At 39.2% G+C, this 22,318-nt stretch overlaps 1 protein-coding gene across 1 annotated transcript; it reads right to left on the minus strand.

The window, feature by feature from the left end:
• Positions 1–12,705: 12,705 nt before the first annotated feature.
• LOC147434333 (uncharacterized) lies at positions 12,706–13,657 on the minus strand. Its single transcript, XM_086489924.1, has one exon. The coding sequence runs from the start codon at positions 13,461–13,463 to the stop codon at positions 13,098–13,100; it is 366 nt and encodes a 121-aa protein (XP_086346050.1). The 5' UTR covers positions 13,464–13,657; the 3' UTR covers positions 12,706–13,097.
• Between the last annotated feature and the right edge of the window lie 8,661 nt (positions 13,658–22,318).

A 22,318-nucleotide genomic window follows, 5' to 3' on the forward strand; every position in this document is an offset into this window, starting at 1 on the left:
GATATTGCGATCTTGAAGAAGGTAGAGGTCCACATATATCAGTATGAACAAGATCCAATATGTCATGAGAATGAGTTGTATTTGAAAGAGGAAAGGGTTTACGATTGTGTTTCCCAAGAGCACAAAATTCACAAACTCCCATATGGGGATGGGCTTTAAGATCCATGCCATGAACAAGATCACGACGTTGAAGATCAAGGAGTTTTGAGAAATCAGCATGAACAAAACGGTGATGCCATACTTTGCAATCATGATCACCTGGAGCAGTGATAATATTTGCTACAGCATCGTTGAGAGAGAGTTCAAACAAATTACCTTTTCGAGGATCAGTGGCTATAGTTTGTCCATCTTTCTCAATTCGGCATTTGGTATGATCAAATCCAACAAACAGACCAAGATCAACAAGTCTAGCAACTGAAAGAAGATTACGTTGAAGATCTGGTACATGTAATACTCCTCGAAAAATTCGAGTGGAAGAAGATAAGGTACCAAGATATAAGTCTCCAATACCCTTTACTTGACAAGTAGTATCATCAGCAAGATAAACAACACATTGAACTGGCAGTGGATGATAGTTATGGAGCCACTTAGACTAATATGTCATATTTCCTGTAGCACCAGAATCGACAATAAAAAGTGATCCATCACGTACGTGAAGTATTCTGTCTGGAGCAACTGAACATAGGACGCAGCTTGTTTCTGGTACAATGTTGTTTCAATGTTCAGTAGCATATGCTCTATTCCGATCTGTGTCGAATCGACGCTTATAGCACATATGAGTGGGATGATCAGATCGTCCACAATATTCACAAGAAGAAGAAGAAGAGTCTCTAGATAAACGTGATTGTTTTGTGGTAATATTGTGTTCTTCATCATATTGACGTGCCCAACAATCATCTTCAGTATGGCCATTTCTGTTGCAGTAAGAACATTGCTTACTAGGAAATTTGAGACGAGAGAAAATATTACCGCAACGGCCACCTCTGCGGTTTCCTCGTTGAAATGGACGCCTTCGAGCATAAAAAGCACGTTCCATCTGTTGTGACTCGGTCTCCTCTTGTAAAATCATAGTTGTATCGTGACCAGCATTCCGACGTTCATGACGTTGAGAGTATTCAATTAAAGACATGCAGGTTTGGTCGAAATCAAGACCATCTTTATTAGAGAGAATAGTAACAATGTTATCATAAGAAGGGTACGTCCTTCACCGTATCAAGGAGAAGTGTAATCAGTTGTTTTTGTGGAACAGGATCACCGACAGCAGCAAGGATATTAATAATAGATTTGAAAGATTCAATATGTCCCATCATGGCAGTACCAACTTCATATTGTAACTTGTTAAGAAACCCTCTCAAATAAAGTATTTATGTAACAGATTTCTTCTGAAAGTTTGCAATAAGGTACTTCCATACGTCGTGGCAAGTAGACAGTTCATACATATCAAGCAAAAGGGAATCAGTAAGAGCAAAAAGAATATACCGACGAGCTGCTTTATCAAGTCATTGCCAATCCGTATAGGCAACATTCCAATCTTAAAATATAGGTCCTTCAATGATAAGCACATTATCATTATCCGTATCAACAAGCTGAGGCGGACAAACACGATTTCCAAGAACAACATCGGAGAGTTCATCGCGTTCAAGAATTAACAACATCTTTGCTTTCTAGCCTGGAAATCCTTGACCTTGGAAAGGAGGAACAGAACGCTGGCCAGAAGGAAAGCCGTTGACGAGAATATTCATAGCCATATCTTTTTGCGAGAAGACGTATAAGATAAGATCGCAGAATCTGCACACCATATGTGGTGAAGGCCGCAATTGAGAATGAGAGAGATATGCTTACTGCGTTCTGTCAACGATAAACGTAAGAGGGATGTGCAAGGAACGTTCAAAGATGTGAGAGAAGTCACCCAAAAAAGGCAGGGTAAAGGAGATGTTAATAATAAACGAGTCCTCAAAATGGAGTGACGTGAGACACAAGATTGACGGCCACAATACGAATAGAAAAAAGCTAAATCTTATCGAAAAAGTTACGCCAAAATAAGAAAAACGATCGCGAACGCTTCACGAAGAAGTAGGATGAAGAAAGCTGCGTCAAGCTCAATTGCAGTAAAAACAGCATAACTTTCTACTGCGAACTCTGATTGACGCAAACTTAGAACTCAAATCGAAGAGCTCGAGGAGACGAACAAGTTATGGATGAAAAGTGTTCTTTTGCCCTTTTCCCATTTCTCCAAATTTTGAGCAGAACAGCAAGAAAAATTGAGATGAAGTTCATGGTGTCATCAACAAGAAAACGTAATCAACGATTAGATTGATTAGAAATAAACGCCACATAAAACACTAATCATATTCTTCTTAACACAAAACAAACACAGTTAACAAAATTCAATGCTCAAAAATAAAATCTGTAGCAATTTTGAATCTTACATGCGAATCGCATACACATTCTGTTGTGTCACCATGAATTGAATCGGCGCATGATCGTTACCGCTCTGATACCATGTTGAAATGTAGAGAGAAAGAGAGAGAGACGAGACAAGAGACACACCATATACGCTCCCAAAGACTAATTCATATTGAGGACAAGATACAAATATATAGGTGAGACCAAGTTCAGTAGAGTGAGCCATATATAGCTGCAACAGGGGGGACATTGGATTGTATCCATAGACGTTGGCATGTAGAAGAAATAGTTCTTGTACCTCTATTCTTGTGATGGTTGCTCTTGTTTACCTGTTGCTGCAAAAGATCTGGCAGGCTTTGGAAGTTGTAAATCACCATTCTTTAAGCTAGGACTAAAAGATTCTTTCAATCTTGCTTGGATATCCTAGGATTAGATGATTCTCTAGTTGTGCCATGGTCTTGGTTTTTTTTTGACAGTGAGAGCACTCACAATATAGAAGCTTTTAAGGAATTGTTGCTTCATGACTTTATCTCTGCATCCAACATGCAAATGCACATGAGGCTTGGGCCTTTCCTGTGTAAAGGGGTATTCCATTCACATGGAATTGAACTGTATTTGTTTCAAGTATAAAGAGATTTCTTGTGCCTCGAGTATTCAATTTTCATATTGGTTCTATGTAATGTGCATGACATAATTTTTTTCTTTCACAATTGTTGACAATATTTTTTTTGCTTTCACCATATTTGAGAGGAAATATGCCGCATGGAATTGAATTGTATATGTTTCAAGTATGAAGACATTTCTTGTGCCTCAATATTCAATTTTCATATTGGTTCTAAACTCTCAGTTGTTGTCGATTGACTGTTAGATTTGTGTAGTGAAAGTAATGTGTACTACATAAATTTTTCTTCCACCATTGTTGCTATTGTATCAATTTGCTCGAATTTGTCTTCGCTCGATTTTTTTTGCTCAGTGATTAGAAAACCACTGGCATAACCAATAGTAAGGGATTAGCACTCCAATGGAAAGTCTCATGAGGATCTGGATGTGTATGTGCATTAATTAGATAAAACATATGGTGTCAAATCAGCCAATGGTGGTGGATCATGTATGTTAGACTGTCACGGGAACCGAATAATAGAGATCGATAGCAAAAGATAGAGAAAGAGATCTTTGTATTAATGAATCTTTGTAGAGTTTTGATACAACAGAGGAGCAAAATATATGGACGCACTCCGTTGTACGGAGCTCGAACCTCCCGACCACCCCCGAGCTTCAGTTCGGGGGCTTGCATGCAGCATCTCACTCGCACTCGCACTCGCACTCGCACTCGCACTTGCACTCGCACTCACACTCGCAGAAGAAGAGATCGGTGAATGATCCCCAAACGAATCCCCAAACGCACCACCCGTCGTGCTTTTATCCTTCTTTTCCTCGAAAAGCCTGCACGATTTTCGTACCAAGTATACCTGCGAGAGTAATATAAGAACGTGATCGCTAAGCGATCCGTAAAGGTTAGATTTCTATCATGACACTTTGCACAGATCCTGTTTCACACATTGATTTCTGCATCGCCTACAAAATAGCCAAAAGAACATACTCGTGCAACCAATTCAATATGATAATCAAAGTAAAAAAACATAATTATATACCTTCATAATCTCAATTGCCATACTCTACCATGAAGAAACAATCCACTTCTTGGTTGATAAGAGGGAGAACTGTATGATGTTGTATGTTTGTCTGTCCCTGTGTACACTACACTGCTGCTGCCTTTTGCTTGTTTTCATCAGAACTTTTACAAACAAACTCAAAACAGAGCAATCCAGGTACTCAAAACGACGGGAATAGATCTGGTCTACAAGGCAACGCGGACAGAATTGCGAAAAACATCTTTGTTTGGCTAAAAACGCAACTTTTAGGTCGCGACTCATAAAACCGCTATTTTTGGGTCTCCACTACTTTTACAACTTATTTTAAGCCTACCCATACATTTCAAGCTAAAACACATAAATATAAAACATTGATATTAATAAAAATCTCAATTTTACTGTTCATAGACAGACTATCTGTTATTCATTAATCTTTATCAAATCCGTCTTTAGTGTATTATTTTAAAAAAAGAATATATGTTCGCTCTTAATATCTCAACTCATTCGTATAAGCTCTATTTAATAGATTATTCAACAATCTTTCAAATCGTGCTAGCGAAAGATATGCCTTGCTACATTCTTTTTGACTTTAAGAACTTCAAAGACTAGTCCTATTACATTCTCCCCTTATCAAAATTAACTCTGTCCTCAGAGTTGGTCTAAAGAGAGGAAAATTCTCTTTGCAAAACACTAAGATCAATCCATGATGCATCCTCTACTGGATAGTTCTGCCACTTAACCAAAACTTCCACAATGTCTCTATTTCTCAGATGTTTAAAACGCCTATGTAGTACTAAGTCTGGTTCTACAGTCAATGGTCCGTCATCTTTCCACTTAGAGTTGTCCTCTAAAACATTATGCACATTAGGAACGTACTTTTTCAATAAAATCACATAGAATACATGATGCACTTTAACATGAGAAGGCAATTCCAATTTGTAAGCTAATGAACCAATGCGCTTCAAAATTTTAAATGGACCAACAAATCGTGGAGACAATCTTCTATCATTTCCAAGAATCAAATGAGACTTCTCAGGAATAACCGTTAAAAAATCATATCACCAGTTTCATACTCCACAATACGATGTTTCTTGTCATAATACAGTTTATGTCTCTTTTGAGATTCTCTAATATTCCCCCTGATTTTGGCCAACTCGCTATCCATTTTCTCAAGCATCTCACGTGACAGTTCTACCTTATTCCTCGAATTAAGAAAATGAATAGGTGTAGGATAGTTATAGCCATACATTGCCTCAAACGGAGTCATCCTAATAGATGAATGATATGAACTGTTATATGCAAATTCAACCACCAAAGGCAGATATTCATTCCAACTAGATTGGTTTTCATTGACATACATTTGTAACATATCTTCTAGAATACGATTCACTCTCTCCGTTTCCCCATCTGTTTGAGGATGAAAAGCAGTAGACATGCGTAACTGGGTACCTATAGAGTCAAAAGTCGCTCTCCAGAAATGAGAAGTGAACTTAGAATCTCTGTCAGACACTATGCTCTTGGGCATGCCATGCAAACGAAATATCTCTTTCATAAACAAGTATGTAATAGTCAATGCAGTATAAGTTATTTTTACAAGAAAGAAGTGAGCTTGTGTTGTGAGTCTATCTACCACCAGAAAGATCGAATCATACCCTCCACGAGTAGTAGGAAGTCTAATGATAAAGTCCATGGATATACACTCCCACTTCTGTAAAGGAATGTCTAAGGGTTAAAGGTCACCAAGTATCCTCTTATGTTCAATCTTAACTTGTTGACATTGAAAGCATTCACGCACATAATTCTTAACATCCAATTTCATACGCGGAAAAAGAATGAACTTTTAATCTTTTCATGTGTCTTATTCAATCCAGGATGACCAGAAAAAGGTGAATTATGACACTCATGCAGAATTTGACTCTTAAAAGCAGAATTTGCAGGAATACACAAGCGGTCATAATAATACAGATTTTCCTTATACAAGTGATATCTATTGTCATACCTCTCACCAATATTCTCACGCAAGAATTTCAAAATAGGCATATAAAGAGAATCATTTTCAACTTCAGCATGCATATCATCAATCAAATTGGATCGCACAACAGTCAACAAATTACCCATGAGCGTACGACTCAATGCATCTGCAACTTTATTTTCTTTTTCACACAAATACTTCAAATCAAAGTCATACTCAGCCAGCAATTCAATCCATCTTCTTTGTCTGTTATTTAACAATGGCTGAGTGAAAATATACTTCAAGTTTTGATGATCAGTACGCAATTCAAATTTTACACCAAGCAAGAGATGACGCCAATGCTTCAATGCATGAACAACAGCAAGCAATTCTAGATCATGTGTTGCATAGTTCAATTCATGTCGTCTTAATTTCCTAAACTCATATGCAACCACTCTTCCTTCTTGTGTCAAAACACAACCTAATTGTGAACCACTAGCGTCACAGGACACAACAAATGGTTTGCCCATCTCAGGAACTTTTAAAACATAATTTTCCGCTATTTTAGCCTTCAAGGTCTCAAAAGCAGTCTCACATCTAGAAGTCCACACAAAACCCTTGTCTTTCTTGGTCAATTCGGTCAAAGGACTTGCTATCTTAGAGAAATCTTTAATGTGTGCTCTCTCATATTGTGCTAGACCCATAAAGCTTCTTACATCTCTTACTAACATAGTCTTAACTTTATCAAGATCAATGTGAATCCCCTCTTTAGAAATCACTCTTCCCAAATACACAATCTGATCCTTTGCAAAAGAATACTTACTTGCTTTGGCATATAATTTATGTTCACGCAAAACCTCAAATGTTTTCTTTAAGTGCAATGCATGATCTTCTTCATCCATAGAATGCACAAAAATATTATCCAAGAATACCAGAATGAAGTCCTCAAGATACGGGTGAAAAATATTATTCATTAAGCACATGAAAGTTGTTGGTGCATTAGTCAAAACAAAAGCAAGAACTCTAAATTCATAATTTCCATAATGTGTACGAAAAGAAATCTTTGGAATGTCCTCGGCCTTGATACGGATTTGATGGTAGCCAGAACGAAGGTCAACCTTTGAAAATATTGTGGCACCACTCAAATGACTAAGCAGTTCATCTATGTGAGGAAGAGGATATTTGTTCTTAATGGTCTGTTTGTTTAACCCCCTATAGTCAATGCATAACCTATATGTACCATCCTTTTTCTTTTGGAATAACACAGGAGATACACTAGGTTTAATGAAACCCAAAAGGTCATCAAGTTGTATCTTGAGCTCTTTAAGCTCATCAATATTGAACCTGTATGGAGATCTTGAATAAGGTGTCGCTCCTGGATATAGATCTATGGCATGGTCTACCGCTCTAGGCTGAGGTATACCAGGAAGATCGTCCGGAACACATCCTTAACTTCATGTAAGAGATCCTCTATAAATTCTGAATTTGTCTCTTTATGTTTATCCCCAGATTCTTCTTTAATCTCATTAGCAAACACAAGCAACATCTCACACAAGCAAACACAAGCAACGTCTCACACTCTTATCTAAGTCACCTTATCAATTCCATTGCTAAAACTAGATTTAGAATCTCTTTCTTTCCACAAAGAGTGTGACTTATCATCATCAAATGATTAAAGATATATTTTTCTTTCTTAACAATCAATCAAAACATGATTTTCAATGATCTAATTGATACCAATGATAACATCATGCATATCAATGTTTATGTTATAGAAATCATCTTTATGATTTCGACTCTTCAAAGAAAAATAAATAAATTTTCTACTAACTCTTTCATGAAACTATTATTACCACTAGTTAAGTCCACAAGTCTTTTAACTTCTCGATATAATTTCAAGTTTAATTTCTCAATCAATTTAAACGATAAGAAGCAATAAATACTATCCAAATCAATTAAGAAATTCAAATTTTAATCTCAACTTCTACGCATAAATTCGATCTCACAGAAGCTTTCAAAGGACGTATCAAAGACATAAAACATCACAAAGAAGGGGTAGATGACTTACCTTTATCGTACGCATCGTTAAAAGTCTCCAATTGAGCCATCTTGGTACGTATTGTCTTATCGATCACCTTGCTTGAGCATTCGAAAGTCTCGTGGTCGTGTTCTCGATATTGAAAGTATAATCCAAATCTTTGAGTTCTTCAATCCACGCTTCTAAATCTTCGCATATCTTTCTTATGCCATCAAACTCTTTAAGCTTAGCCTTCGTTAAGAATGATTTGGTTGTCTCTTCTCCCATATCGTCATCGTTTCTTTTGGCGGTACCACAGCGTCGCCACGATGATTATTGTTTCCAGGTGGATTAGCATGGTTTTCACCTTCATGTTGGCCATCAAGGTCTACATATATATCAAGCTCTCGTGCTGCTTTGCCCCGCAGAGCCTCAGCACGCTCCCGATTTGCAATTTTCAGATTTTCTCATAGTCGTCGAATCAGGTCTTCTTGCTCCTTCATCCTCCTCTCGTATCCTTCCATGTCCAGAATCAACCGCTTGCTCTGATACCAATTGTCACGGGAACCGAATAATAGAGATTGATAGCAAAAGATAGAGAAAGAGATCTTTGTATTGATGAATCTTTGTAGAGTTTTGATACAACAGAGGAGCAAAATATATGGACGCACTCCGTTGTACGGAGCTCGAACCTCCCGACCACCCCCGAGCTTTAGTTCGCTTGCATGCAGCATCTCACTCGCACTCACACTCGCAGAAGAAGAGATCGGTGAATGATCCCCAAACGAATCCCCAAACGCACCACCCGTCGTGCTTTTATCCTTCTTTTCCTCGAAAAGCCTGCACGATTTTTGTACCAAGTATACCTGCGAGAGTAATATAAGAACGTGATCGCTAAGCGATCCGTAAAGGTTAGATTTCTATCATGACACTTTGCACAGATCCTGTTTCACACATTGATTTCTGCATCGCCTACAAAATAGCCAAAAGAACATACTCGTGCAACCAATTCAATATGATAATCAAAGTACAAAAACATAATTATATACCTTCATAATCTCAATTGCCATACTCTACCATGAAGAAACAATCCACTTCTTGGTTGATAGCAGGGAGAACTATATGATGTTGTATGTCTGTCTGTCCCTGTGTACACTACACTGCTGCTGTCTTCTGTTTGTTTTCATCATAACTTTTACAAACAAACTCAGAACAGAGCGATCCAAGTACTTAAAACGACGGGAATAGGTCTGGTCTACAAGGTATAGCGGACAGAATTGTGAAAAACATCTCTGTTTGGCTAAAAACGCAACTTTTAGGTCGCGACTCATAAAACCGCTATTTTTGGGTCTCCACTACTTTTACAACTTATTTTAAGCCTACCCATGCATTTCAAGCTAAAACACATAAATATAAAACATTGATATTAATAAAAATCTCAATTTTACTGTTCATAGACAGACTATCTGTTATTCATTAATCTTTATCAAATCCGTCTTTAGTGTATTATTTAAAAAAAAGAATATATGTTCTCTCTTAATATCTCAACTCATTCGTATAAGCTCTATTTAATAGACTTTTCAACAATCTTTCAAATCGTGCTAACGAAAGATATGCCCTGCTACATTCTTTTCGACTTTAAGAACTTCAAAGGCTCGTCCTATTACATAGACAGACTCAAAGAGCATGGATTTTGAAATGAAAGGATGAAGACATGAAACCATTAGTAAATATTGTTAAATAAATGATAATGCAAGATCTTATCAATTTTACCCGCAAGTTTATAAGAAAACTATCATGAAAGAACACAAATCCAAATCTCAAAAAAAAAAGTAATTTGAAGAAAACTTATATATTACTTCTACTGCAATTTTTTTTTGAAAATGTCATGACATGTCAAAAATAATCAATATCAATATATGATTTTTTCTCTTTTAACTCAGTAAATATCCTTTTCTCACCCAAGGTCCTAAAAGGATATCCCACCGGTCCAAATCGTACTCTATAGGTTTCTAGCCAATACCCAACTATCTTCAAATCCCTAACCAAAAATAGCCAAATCAATGGTCACCAATGTGCAAAAAGAAGGATTATTCTAGAAATAACTAGAGCTATTTTCTTAAGAGAAATGACTGTGAGTAAATGTTTTCTTTAGCGTAGGTGGCGACAACGGTGCCAAATGTTAAAAGGTTTGCCGACCCACTAAAATCTTATTGTAGAATTAGCAAGAACCTCACATTAACTGTCAATACAAGATATGTGGTAGACCCGCCGGCTAGGGCATGGAGGAGACAAGGAGGTGCCAAGTCCTTGGAAAACAATATCTATGTAAGTGAAAATCCTATACTCTCTCAAATGCAGAATCACCAAAGGCTAATTTATAACCAAGATTCAATCTCTACCATTACATTGACCAAATCAAATCCAAATGCAACCAAGCTTGTACAGATATTCAAGAGGACTAAGATAGACAATTTTATGGTCTCAAAGCCTCCAAATAATATGCGGATGCACAATACTTGACTCTAACCCTAATTTTAACGAGTCAAAACCAGCATTTAAAATACCCTATGTCTTAGGAATCATGAGAGCTATCCTACACAGGATGGTTAGTCAATCAAACTCATATATCTTGAGGTACAACACAAAATAGCTTGTAGGCACTCATCAATAAACCCAAAACCCAGTGCCAGAGACTTATATCAACTTGAAGAGCCTTTGCCTAGTAACACATAGAAGCAATTGGAATCAAAATACGACAATATATGTAAGAGAAAGAAGTAGATAAAACTTGTAGATACATAGACACCGTGTCATACACTTAGCAAAGTTCTTCTTATTGATCAACTTATCAATATAGATTACAAAAGCGACGTCGATGTTTATAGTTTGATCAAAGTTCATAGTTTGGTCAAAGTTTGGGATTTGATCCTTGGCTAAAAGTGATTCTTGACTTTGCCTTAAGTAATTGACATCAAAAGTGATAGATACAACCTATAAAATCGCAGCCCCAATTGAATGACAATAGCTTATAATTATAATTTAATAATCAGATTTACAAGTTATGTGGACAAACTAGAAAAAATAAATGTTGTAGATACACCTCAATAGCTCTATGGATTGACTAGGATGAACTATAGGTTTTCTTACTTATCGACTTTTGTAGATATAATTCTCTTGCTAGAAGACACCCTTGTGTCTTTTGTCCAAAATTAATGAGAATTTGAACAACCTTGCTATATAGAAAATCATTCCTATGTTTGTGAGCTTCTGCTTAACTTATTTTAACCTTTTAGTGTATACATTTGTATGATGCCTCTTATGTTAGTATACACTTAACTCCCACCTCTAAGCATGCATCCCACTTTGTTAAATGGTGCACATTTATAAGGTCTCCATTATGAGAAGAAGTCATTAGTGCATGCGTCTTTGATGTGATTATAGATTAAATAATGATGTGATCGTTGTTGTGAGCATGATGGTAGTGAGCTAATTCATTATGTGTATAGTCTATATACTAGCAAACTACCAATTGATGTTGGCTAGTGCTATCGATCAATGGTCTATGAGAAGGGTGGTGAGTGCTCATAGCCGATGGCCATGAGAGGTGCACGTCTTCAATGTCACCCAAGCCACTCATGCTGCATATACGAGCCTATCATTCTTGACTACTAACACTATGTATAGAGCTCATTTCCATGAGCCAAGGCATCCAATGTTGTGGTATCTAGCCCCCACTATTTTTACATCCTCTTAGCTTTGTTTTCAATGTTGACATCTACACTTGAGAGGGAATGGGCCGGGTGGGAAATGCCATCACATATATTGTATCGAGTTGGTACTCAATTTTTTTATTCACTACAAGTATATCTCTACTCCCCTTTACTACAAGATTCTAGTTGTTGTTTTTATTCTCTTCAAGTATTTATGTACTTTCCTTTACTAAAGATCCTACTTGTTATTTTATCCTAGATCTTCAAATTTCTTCGGTTTACACCAAGAAATTTGGCCATTCTCCTATGAATGTATCACCTATTGTACAAATTTAGTTACTGAGCATGTGAAGTACTGCTCTCGTTTTAAGCTAGATTATCTAGTGATATTTTCATGCTCTCTACAATTGTCTCTGAATTGATTTAACTAGTTGAAAAACACTATGTGTCATAGTGACTTGGAGGTCTAGATGCACCTGATGATCGAGTGAACTTGCTTGGCTCAATGGAGCTTCCATGTAAATAAGAGAAGTATAGAGAGTGAACAAAGATGGATAAGTAAGTGATGTACAAGACAGGGACCACATGCATAAAGAGAGGTCATGCTATCATCTTAGCTTGTAGATCTGCATCATGGTTGATTGTCCTTGTCTACTAGCATAAGCCATATCTCTCAACAAAGGCCCCAAGATAATGCTCTTAACCAAGATTGCTTGTCCTTGTCTATTAGTGTAAACTAGAGCTCTCAACCAAGGCCACATGATAATGCTATTACTTCCTACCCACTCACACCCCACCAAATAATTGGGCATTTGTTACCCTAATGGTCCCTTCTCATATGTGTACAAGTGCCATTATACATTAAATTAATCTCCATACAACTAATTATGCTTGACGAACTAATGCTTGATGTGATAATAGTCAAAGTTAAACTTATCATAGAATAGAATAACTACTCCTCCATCATAGGTTGCATAGAGAAAACACTCAAGTTCAAGATTCATACATCAAATGAGATGCCACGAGTGTGCTATGTATAGAGCATTGCTTATTAGAAAGTGAAAAAATGGATATTCAAGTGCAAAATACTAAAGGGACAGAAGGTCGATCAGAAGGGTCACAATGTTGTTCAAAAAGAAGGGAGACGGTTGGTAGATAGCTTGTAAGGAGAGGGTAGAAGGTGAATTAAGTAGGAGTAGTCGCATGGAGTTGACAACTAGATAGGCTACCTGACTAGAGATTGTGAGGTTGACCCTAGAAAAATGCCCAGTTGGACCATGAAGATCATAGTAAAAGCGACTCCTTAGTGAGGCCTTACTAAAAGGAAGGGAAGGTGGCCTACAGGTGACCGTACCGTGTCATTTCCAAAGGAAGACGCCGATGGCATATTGCTTCTTCTCCAGGAGAGTGCCCATGACGGGGAGGCCATACTCTTCGAGAAGGCGGTCGAGCTGCCACTCGGGCATGCTGTCATAGTGGGCTTTGGAGAAGGAGGGGTAGTGCAGCGGCATCTGGAAGGCGCATGGCACCTCGGGCTTCTTAAAAGAGGAGCTGTACGCCAGCTGCGGGCTCCTCTGCATTTGCTGCAATGACGATGAAGCGGGCGATGAGGGCACTACTAAAGACGAGCTTGATGCGCTCCACTGATGATCCCTTGGTGCCTTTTCATCGGGCTGCATGTTTGGCAATGATGACCTCTCAAGGGCGGCTCTCACTCTCTCCATTACGTATATTCTCTCTCTCTCTCTCTCTCTGAACGCGTACTCTCACCTTCAAGCTAGTGCAGCGAGCCTACAGTTCGCCCTCTTAGCAGCCGATCAACACATGTATTTATGGTCTCTCTCTCTCTCTCTCTCTCTCTCTCTCTCTCTCTCTCTGAAATGACGTTCTGGTCGAGCACGCCCTGATCTTCGTGGTCGCTTGTCCTTGCATATTACTGGAACTCGGCCAGGTCCTTGTGTCGACGCTGCTGCTCCTAATCCCTACCTGCCCATTCCCCACTCCTAATCCCTGCCCGTTCTGGTCGAGCACGCCCTGATCTTCGTGGTCGCTTGTCCTTGCATATTACTGGAACTCGGCCAGGTCCTTGTGTCGACGCTGCTGCTCCTAATCCCTACCTACCCATCCCCATTCCTTCCTTTTAACGGCCCCTCCCTTGTAACGGCTTCAGGTCTACTCTCACAATAAGCAACGCCGCCCGGGTATCCATCCATTCAATAAGCCTACACTGGACAAAATCGAGGTGTTCATGGTCATGGGAGAGTTGCTGAGTGATAAAAGGTGCTACCATGGCATCTACAAGTGCAACTTACTTTTTCCACTATTGTGATTTATACACAAGAAATTTTGGACAAATTCTCACAATATTTCCCACATTGTGACTTACCTCAACATCATGAGCTTTTGTGAGGGAGGCGCCGCATATCTAGCTAGGTACGATTGGGGGCAGGGGACAGCCGGGCCCCCCACCGGATTGGGGGCAGGGGACCGCCGGCCCGGTGGGGGGCCCGGCGGTCCCATGCCCCCAATCGTACCTAGCTAGGTATGCGGTGCCTCTCGAGCAGAAGCTCATGATGTTATGCATTGTATGAAAAACACCGAGGAAGACTTGGTTTTCCTACATGAGAAAATTTCTAAATCTTCTTGTGATAGTGCTTCTCTGTATATGTACAACTCCCTGGTTTCGGTGAGAGAGAGTCATTCACCCCACCAACTTGATGAACAAAGACTACACATGTGCCCCCCCCCCCCCCCCCCTTCTCTCTCTCTCTCTCTCTCTCTCTCTCTCTCTCTCTCTCTCTCTCTCTCTCTCTCTCTCTCTCTCTCTCTCTCTCTCTCTCTTCCTTCTCATACACACACACACAAATGTATGTGAAGACATGCATGCAAAGACATTGAATTATTTCGAAATATGCAAGGAATTATATTAGAAAGATCAAGGAATCGTTTCATCTGACCGAGCTCCGTCTCATGCATAAGTAATCAAAATATTGTGAAAAAGGGCGATACTATGCACTCCAGCTAGAGATCCCAGTTTTCCTCTAATTAGAGCTCAATTAGAGCATAGACACGCCTAGGGAAAGTGGGAGAAGTGATGGAGGGTAGAGTCTAGAGACATTGTACCACTCACTAAGACACATGAGGCCCATAGTGGGGATTATTGAGAGTACATGGATTATATGTGCAGAAGTCTTTACACAAGAAGTGTGTACAGCTCAACATTTCTAAAGGATTGGGTAGGATAGCCATCCCCTACACATGAGATATTCCGGGGGATGATAGAGGTTATGACGAGAGAACTACGGGGCATCTTGATGTGGTTAACGCACAACTACATTAGGGACAAACATCTACATTACTCTATGCTACATCACTCTCTCCAGGTCAAAGTTTGCAATAGCGAGAGGAGGGGTAGGGGAGAGAATTTCATTAGATGAGGAGGCGGAAGAGGAGGGAAACATGCTCTCAATGTACACATGCCTTGGAGAGGGAAACTTGGACTACTCTATCCTCCTCATGGAGGTCTTGCTCATGGGAGACTATAACTACCTAAAACTACTAATACCACCAGAACACCATTGATAGGAAAAAACCCTAAACCACCAAAGGAGAAACCAAAATAGTACCAAAAGCTACCGTTAGAAACAAAAGCATGACAAATACACCCAAGACAAAACCAAACATAACCAAAACTACCTTGTTAGGTCCATAGGTGATGGCATGTATAGGTGGTACCACTTTTGGTACATTTTGGTGGTACCACCAATAGCCCCCTAATAGCCCATAGGAGAAGGCAACTTGACTATTTTTCAAATTTAAAAATGGAGAGAGAGGGAAAATATTTTCTTAAGGTTATTAAGTTATTATAAAAGCATGCAAGATGTACATGTGTATCTAGCTAATATATTCGGATGATTACAGTCCACACGCATGGCCTCCCATACTTTTAAAAGTGCATTAATGTAATGTTGTGGCCCTCACCAATCTCTTCAACGCCGTCCTCGGCACAACTAAGGTTAAGCTTTGAGACTCTTCTTGCATTGCTTTTAGACTCAGATTCTTGCATCAGACCCTACGCTTTGCTACTTTGCCTCTTTGTTCTTAGCACAATCTTTCTATCATCTTCATTGCATGTAGAGATGAGCACTCCCTCCAAGAGGATAACACCCTCCAGCAGGTCCAAGAGAGCAATCGACTAGCCTACAAAGTCTGCTCAAACGACTCCTTCCCTCGCGCCGGAATCTGCACCTACAGATTATGAATCTCTCTCTAAAAGTGGCCCCCTTACGGATAAGTCTACTCGAAAAGGTAATGTACTACCTCACCGGTACCTTATCTATATGCAATGCATGTACTTCATGCATGTTAGAGTCATGTCTATGCACATGTAGGTCAGTTTTGGTGCAACAAAACTAACCTTCTCCGTGGCGGAATCTTCAGAGTACCCGACATTGTTACATTTTTTCTTCTCAACTCATGACAAAGTTTGCTAGGGGGTTTGCCTATGAGAACTGTGCTATTGCCAAAGCACCTCTTAAAGGCAACAAGATTGCATGGGTAGCTGTTAGTGGAATGATGTTGGAGAATGTGAAGCCGCGAAAGTGGGGCCTGAATAGAAAGGTGATGATGTTCAAGTTCGATTACGGTGTGTCTATACCAAGACAAACGGATTTTTGTGTAGACTCATATGGAGCTACTATGTCCAACCTCCTGTCGAAGAATTTTGAGGTCTAACCAAGCCCGTGTACACAGAGTGGGTTGAGAGAACTGCAGATGACCTTGACTGCCAAGCCAATAAAGTTGAAGACAAGGTCCCCTCCTCTAAGGCCGCCTTAGTTGAGAAGTGTGATTTATGGCTGCGCAATGAAGGCAGCCACAATGCTTGTGCTCCGATCATTGTGGAGACGAAGCGGCTGAGAGCAAATCTACGGGCAGTGAATGGCAGCCCCAATAGAGAATGCAACTCTTGTCCTCCAAAAAGAAGCTAAGATTGGATCACTCACAAGGGTGATGAGCCTATGAAGCAGGAAGTCATTGTTGTGCACATACAGTTTACCAATTACATGAATTTTCATCAATAGTTAAGCACTTGGAAGTGCTTCTAATCACTTTGAGGCAATTCTAAGCACACTTCTAAAAGCTTTGAAAAGACTCAAAGTTCTAAGAAGTGTTTTAAGAGCTTATTAAATCTTGCAAGAACTTCTAAGCACTTGAGGGGATATTTAATTGCTCTAAAGTTCGTAACAAGGGCACTTGGAAGCACACTTGTAAACACTTTGAAAACTCTCAAAGTGCTAATAAGCGTTTCAAAGTGCCCTAAGGCTCTTATAAGTGCTTCAAAGTGCTTATTAAATCTTGTAAGCACTTCTAAGCACTTGAGGGCGCATTTAACTGCTCTAAAGTGCTTCTGAGTGCTTAAAAGGGAATTTTGAAGCACTTTGAGGCACCCTAAACACTTTGAAAAGCCTCATAGTGCTTAGAAGTGTTTCAAAATGCCTCAAAGTGATAAGAAGTGATTCAAAGTGCTTATTAAATCTTGAAAGGACTTCTAAGAACTTGAGGGCACTTTCAACTGCTCTCAAGTGATTCAAAGTGCCCTTGTTAAGCACTTTGAAGCACTTTAGTGCTGAAAGATTCCATAAAATGCTTGGAAGTGCTAGAATCTAAGTGGTTTACAAGGGTTTTTATCTATATTCAATCACTTTGAAGCATTTGCAAACACTTCCAAGAAATTTTAAGAACTTTGAAAATTCCTAGAAGTGCTATAAAGTTCTTGAAGGTGCTTCAAAGTGCTCATAAAAGCTGTATAGTGCTTCACAGTGCTCAAAAGTGCTAGCATCTAAGTGATTTACTTGGATTTTTATCAATGTCCATGCACTCTAAAGAACTTACATGCACTTTGAAGCATTTCTAAGTACTTCAAACTGCTGTGAAGTGCAATTGTGCTTCGAATTGCTTAGATGTGCTCAAGAGTTCTTCATGGTTGATTATGCAATCCATAATTATCCTCTTTGTTTTCATTTTTTACAGACAATAGTTCAAGAAATGGAGAGGGTGCATTGTGATCTTAAAAAGGAGGCCTCTTTCATGAAGGAAGCCTGCAACTTTGTGAAGCGAGAGGGCAGGGCTATGCTAGTGCCTACCCCACCATCCAAGATTGTGTTTGGTGCTCATATCGTGATAATTGGAGGGAATTGTGTGGCATGTGGACAAGTTCTATCGGGTCAACATGCAGTTGGGGTTTTTCACCTATCGTGTGGCCACAAGTACCATCCCTTGTGCTTTTCAATTGTCTGTGTGACTGAGCTTAAATGCATTGTACTCGACTACCAATGGGAGATATATGCTCTGTAAAATGATGGGCACAAGAAAACGTGTATCAAGAGCCCGTAGGTAAGTTGGTGATTTCATAGAACAGGAACAAAGCTACTTTGGTATGTATACAAAACGTCTCCATTGTGCCAAGTGAGTGAGTGGTGGCTGACTAGGGTTGTCACCCAAGCACTTCCACATAACTCACACATGATGCAGATGAGCTCTTTGGCTTGGATGCCATGCTAAGGAATTACATGAACTTAGAAGACTCTACCCAAGGTTAGGTTTCTTTTTGTCTACAGGTTATCCGTGCATTTGTGATCCATGGTTAGAGAGATCATTATGATCATCATTTACTACATGATCTTCTCACATGCTTTATTATGGAAAATCAAGGTATTGATATCGGGAAGGGCGAGGCTGGTGCTCTTGGAAATGTTTCTCCCATGGAAACTGAAGAGCCTATTCATTGTAAAGGTGTGAGATTTTTCCTAGAGTACTAGAGTATGATTCAAGGAGAGGAAAGTGGATTTATCCCACATGCAATGGTGCAAGTCTATAGAGCTACTGAAAGTTTGTTTCATAAATGAATAAACACAAGTCTATTCTGCATTACATCTCTCTTGTTTTTGGTGAGCTTGTGATGGCTTAGCACATACTCAAGATCGTGTTTATGAGTCCAAATTAATTGATCTTAATTCACTTGAGTGATAATATGGCCAACACCCACTCACTTGTGTGCACGATGTTTCTCTTTCATCCACCCTAGCTAGCACAATCCCATTCCCATCAAGTGGTTTCAAAGCTACGGTGTGTTAGCTAGGATTGTTGTTATGCGTTTGTGTGTTAGTGTTTAGCATTTTTCTATTACCACTCTCTAATCTCTACATTAGCATAATAATCCCAAACCCTAATCACCACTCGGGCAATAGCATGCTCCACTTCCCTTTGGTGATGAGGTGAAGGGGAACTTGCATTTAGCATTGACTGTGTATTCATTTTTTTGTATTTTCATGCTCATTTTCAGCTTTCTTAATCGCTTCACAACTCTCGTTGAAGCGACCACTGGCTAGTGTAACATATGTGTGTGCAAAGTGCTTTATGACACCTTTCCATAGAGCCATCAATTGCTTAAATCGCACCTCATTTGGCTATCCTATTAAGCTCTAAAAAATCCCTTCTTTTTCAGCATGCTACAAACTACTCAATTTCTAAAATCAAGACAATTAAATTCCTTTAATTCTGCCCCTAATTTTTCTTAGGTGTGTGAGACTATTAGAGTGTGTTTATGTGTGTGTTTTAGTGGTCGAAACCACACTGAAAAGAGAGTCAAAGACCGTGCCCCAATTTGAGCTCGGCAAGTCAGTAGCCTTTAGAGAGAGTCAAAGTGGGTCTTGATCAAGGGAATTGGGTAGCTTCGTGGTGATTTAAAAGCCACCGAGAGTCGGTGACAGTAGGTCTCTCAAGCCTTACGACAGCTCTACACCTTCGCGCCCTTATCCCCCGGCACACCTACTCATTGAGTTTCGCTCATCATCGAAGCAAGGACTATATCTCAGTCGATGGTGCGACCCCTCCTCTTCACCAAGCTTGCACAAGGAGTTGTCAACTCTAGGCGGTGGGGCCCAACAACAACGTGACTGGGTGCAGATTGGGCATTGAGTTGGTGGGTATCGGTGTTTGATAGAAAATGACGCCCATGCCATATGATCTATCTATCTATCTATCTATATATATATATATAGGTGCCCAATTAACCTTTAAAGGGCCTCCCTTCCCACACATTTAGCCCCCTTCCAAAGCTATGCCCTACAACAACCCAACATCTTCATCTCAAGTTCCCACAAGAAGCAACAACCCAAAATAAAGGGGGATTCTTTTCAAGGCTAGAATAATACATTTTCCCTAATTATTGAAAGTAAGGGCAACCTTGAAATTCTCTCGGTTTTAGGTGAAATTTTAAAGATTTTTTGAGTAATTGCACGTAAATTTTTTTGGATTTCTTAAAGGCAAGTCATTGAGTTTTTCAACAAGCATTCAAAGCACTTTGTGAAGAGATTATTCACTCAAAGTGAAGAGGAGCTTCACAAAAAAGATCTTTCTCTCTCCCTCTCTCTCACATTAAAAGTTAAATTTTGCAACCAAGCATAACAATTTTTTGCAATGCACATAATTATCTGCATTTTTCGGGATGAATTTTAGTCGTGCTTGTGTAAAGAGGTAGACACTGGCTAGGAGAGTCTCCTAGGCTAAGATCCCTCTATTAGCGCAATGAAAGAAAAGGGGATTGAGAAATTTAACTAGGAGGGCTTTCATACTTGGCAAACCAAGTTGAAAGGCTACCCGGGGAGGTCACTTAGTGTAACATTCATATATCACGTGCGTTCGAGACCCCTATTAAAAACCCCTATGTACCAAAAAATCCTCATTCTCTTACACCCCTCCGTAAATTTCATCTAAGATTATGTATCCCTAATGGTACATATATTTTTTGTGGGATGAATTAATAATAACTTCCCTTCATTAAAAGTTAGTTTTTTTCTTAAAATGCACTTGAAAGGGTCACAAAACATAATAACACAAAACTTTATTACACATTATCCACATTCAAATCTAAAAGCTTTAAAAATATCGATCCAAATGATCATGTTAAGACTTTTGTCAAGAACTTTGAAAATTTCCTTGTAATTAGATAGTTGTAATACGGACACATAGTGACAATAATGTTGTGTTGTGTTGTGGTTAGCTTGGTCTTTTAGGGATTCTTTTGTATGTCTTTTGGTGGAAGTACAAGGTGTCTTACTGTAGCATTTATGCTCTTTAGTTTCCAAGGTTCTGAGTAGCAAAAGAGACAACTGACACAAGCTTTTTGCCGATGATTATTACAACGGCACTACACTCATAAATCTGGAAACATGCACATAAACTTAAGTGCACTACACTTACATCAGTTTGGTGAATCATTAGAGCTAGCATTCCTTCTCCATGAGCAAAATTATGTACATAAAGCTTGCTATACTTGTGCTACCTAGATGACTAGTTGATTTTGCAACCATTGGCCTACTTTTTTGCATGCGTCATCTAGATTGACTTTGACTAAGCAATCAAAAAGGCCCATCAAGAAGAACATATTATAAAACCACACCTCATAACAATCAAAAAAGAAGAAAGATCCCAAGAAAGTTTAAGACACAAGTCCATAGATTTCAAAATGTGACCACATCACCATTGCACTTCCACTTGGTTCAAGTTGTGTTAAAATGATGAGTGGAGCTAGAGTTTCTTCTCTGGGAGCATTACTAGTCTGTCAAGATTCAGAGATGGAAGTCCTTAAAGAGAGAGAGAGAGAGAGAGAGAGAGAGAGAGAGAGAGAGAGAGAGAGAGAGAGAGAGAGAGATATGAAATCTGATATTTAGCAAATGCAAGAGGTTGACCTAATAGACCAAAAAAGTTAAGATAGTGGCATATCTTCCAATAAGGCACATTTCCACATTCCTTCAAGTTGCACATATATGTGCTAGCATGCTCAAAAAGATCAACCATGCAAGCATAGTGCTCATCCAATATGTTGCCATGATGTTGCCTGATGCTATCAAGAAGGATTTGGCCCTCATCCACTAGACCCTAGTAACTACATCCATTGAGCACACTAGCAAAAGTAATTGCTATGGGGGAAGTGATTTTGCTCAACCAAACCTTGTTCAACACATCCTTATAAGTACATTCCAAGATGCTTAGTTTAGCAAGAAACCTCACTTTGTATCTAATGAAACAAGTAAATCGTGCTTCACCACAACTTTGTGGGCATGGTTTTTACCAATGCGCTCCCAAGTAATGACATCCTAGATAGGAAGCTCATCAAGAATGTGTTTTCTTTAAAGAGGACGTGCCATTTGGGATACATGTCAACCAAGCTAGACATGGTTCTACGGTAACCCATAACTAGCAGTTTCATGATGTTATATAAGTGAAAGGCCTTCAAGGTGCATGCATATGTAGCAACACAACTGGTGAACAGAGGTGGAAACAATTCAGAGCTTCTTTACCACAACAATGTTGCACATATCCTAGACAATATGCGCTCCAAATTTTGGGAAAATCTTGCAATCAACAGCATGTTTCGAGAGACAACATCCCTGACAATCAAGAAAGTTGTCAAGAACTTTTCCAGCTTATGCAAAGACATCACATTTGTCGTACACGTCGACCCAAATCATTGCCAATGCGAGACATGTCTCTATAACAGCCCCCTAACTAAGAATCT

Source organism: Adiantum capillus-veneris, chromosome 19 (genome assembly GCF_014529385.1).
Source record: "Adiantum capillus-veneris isolate H3 chromosome 19, ASM1452938v2, whole genome shotgun sequence".
In the NCBI taxonomy this organism is placed as follows: domain Eukaryota; kingdom Viridiplantae; phylum Streptophyta; class Polypodiopsida; order Polypodiales; family Pteridaceae; genus Adiantum; species Adiantum capillus-veneris.

Bases quoted from the DNA above. Each gene is read 5' to 3' on its own strand.
- LOC147434333 (XM_086489924.1), bottom strand. From the start codon at position 13,463: ATGGAGAGAGTGAGAGCCGCCCTTGAGAGGTCATCATTGCCAAACATG.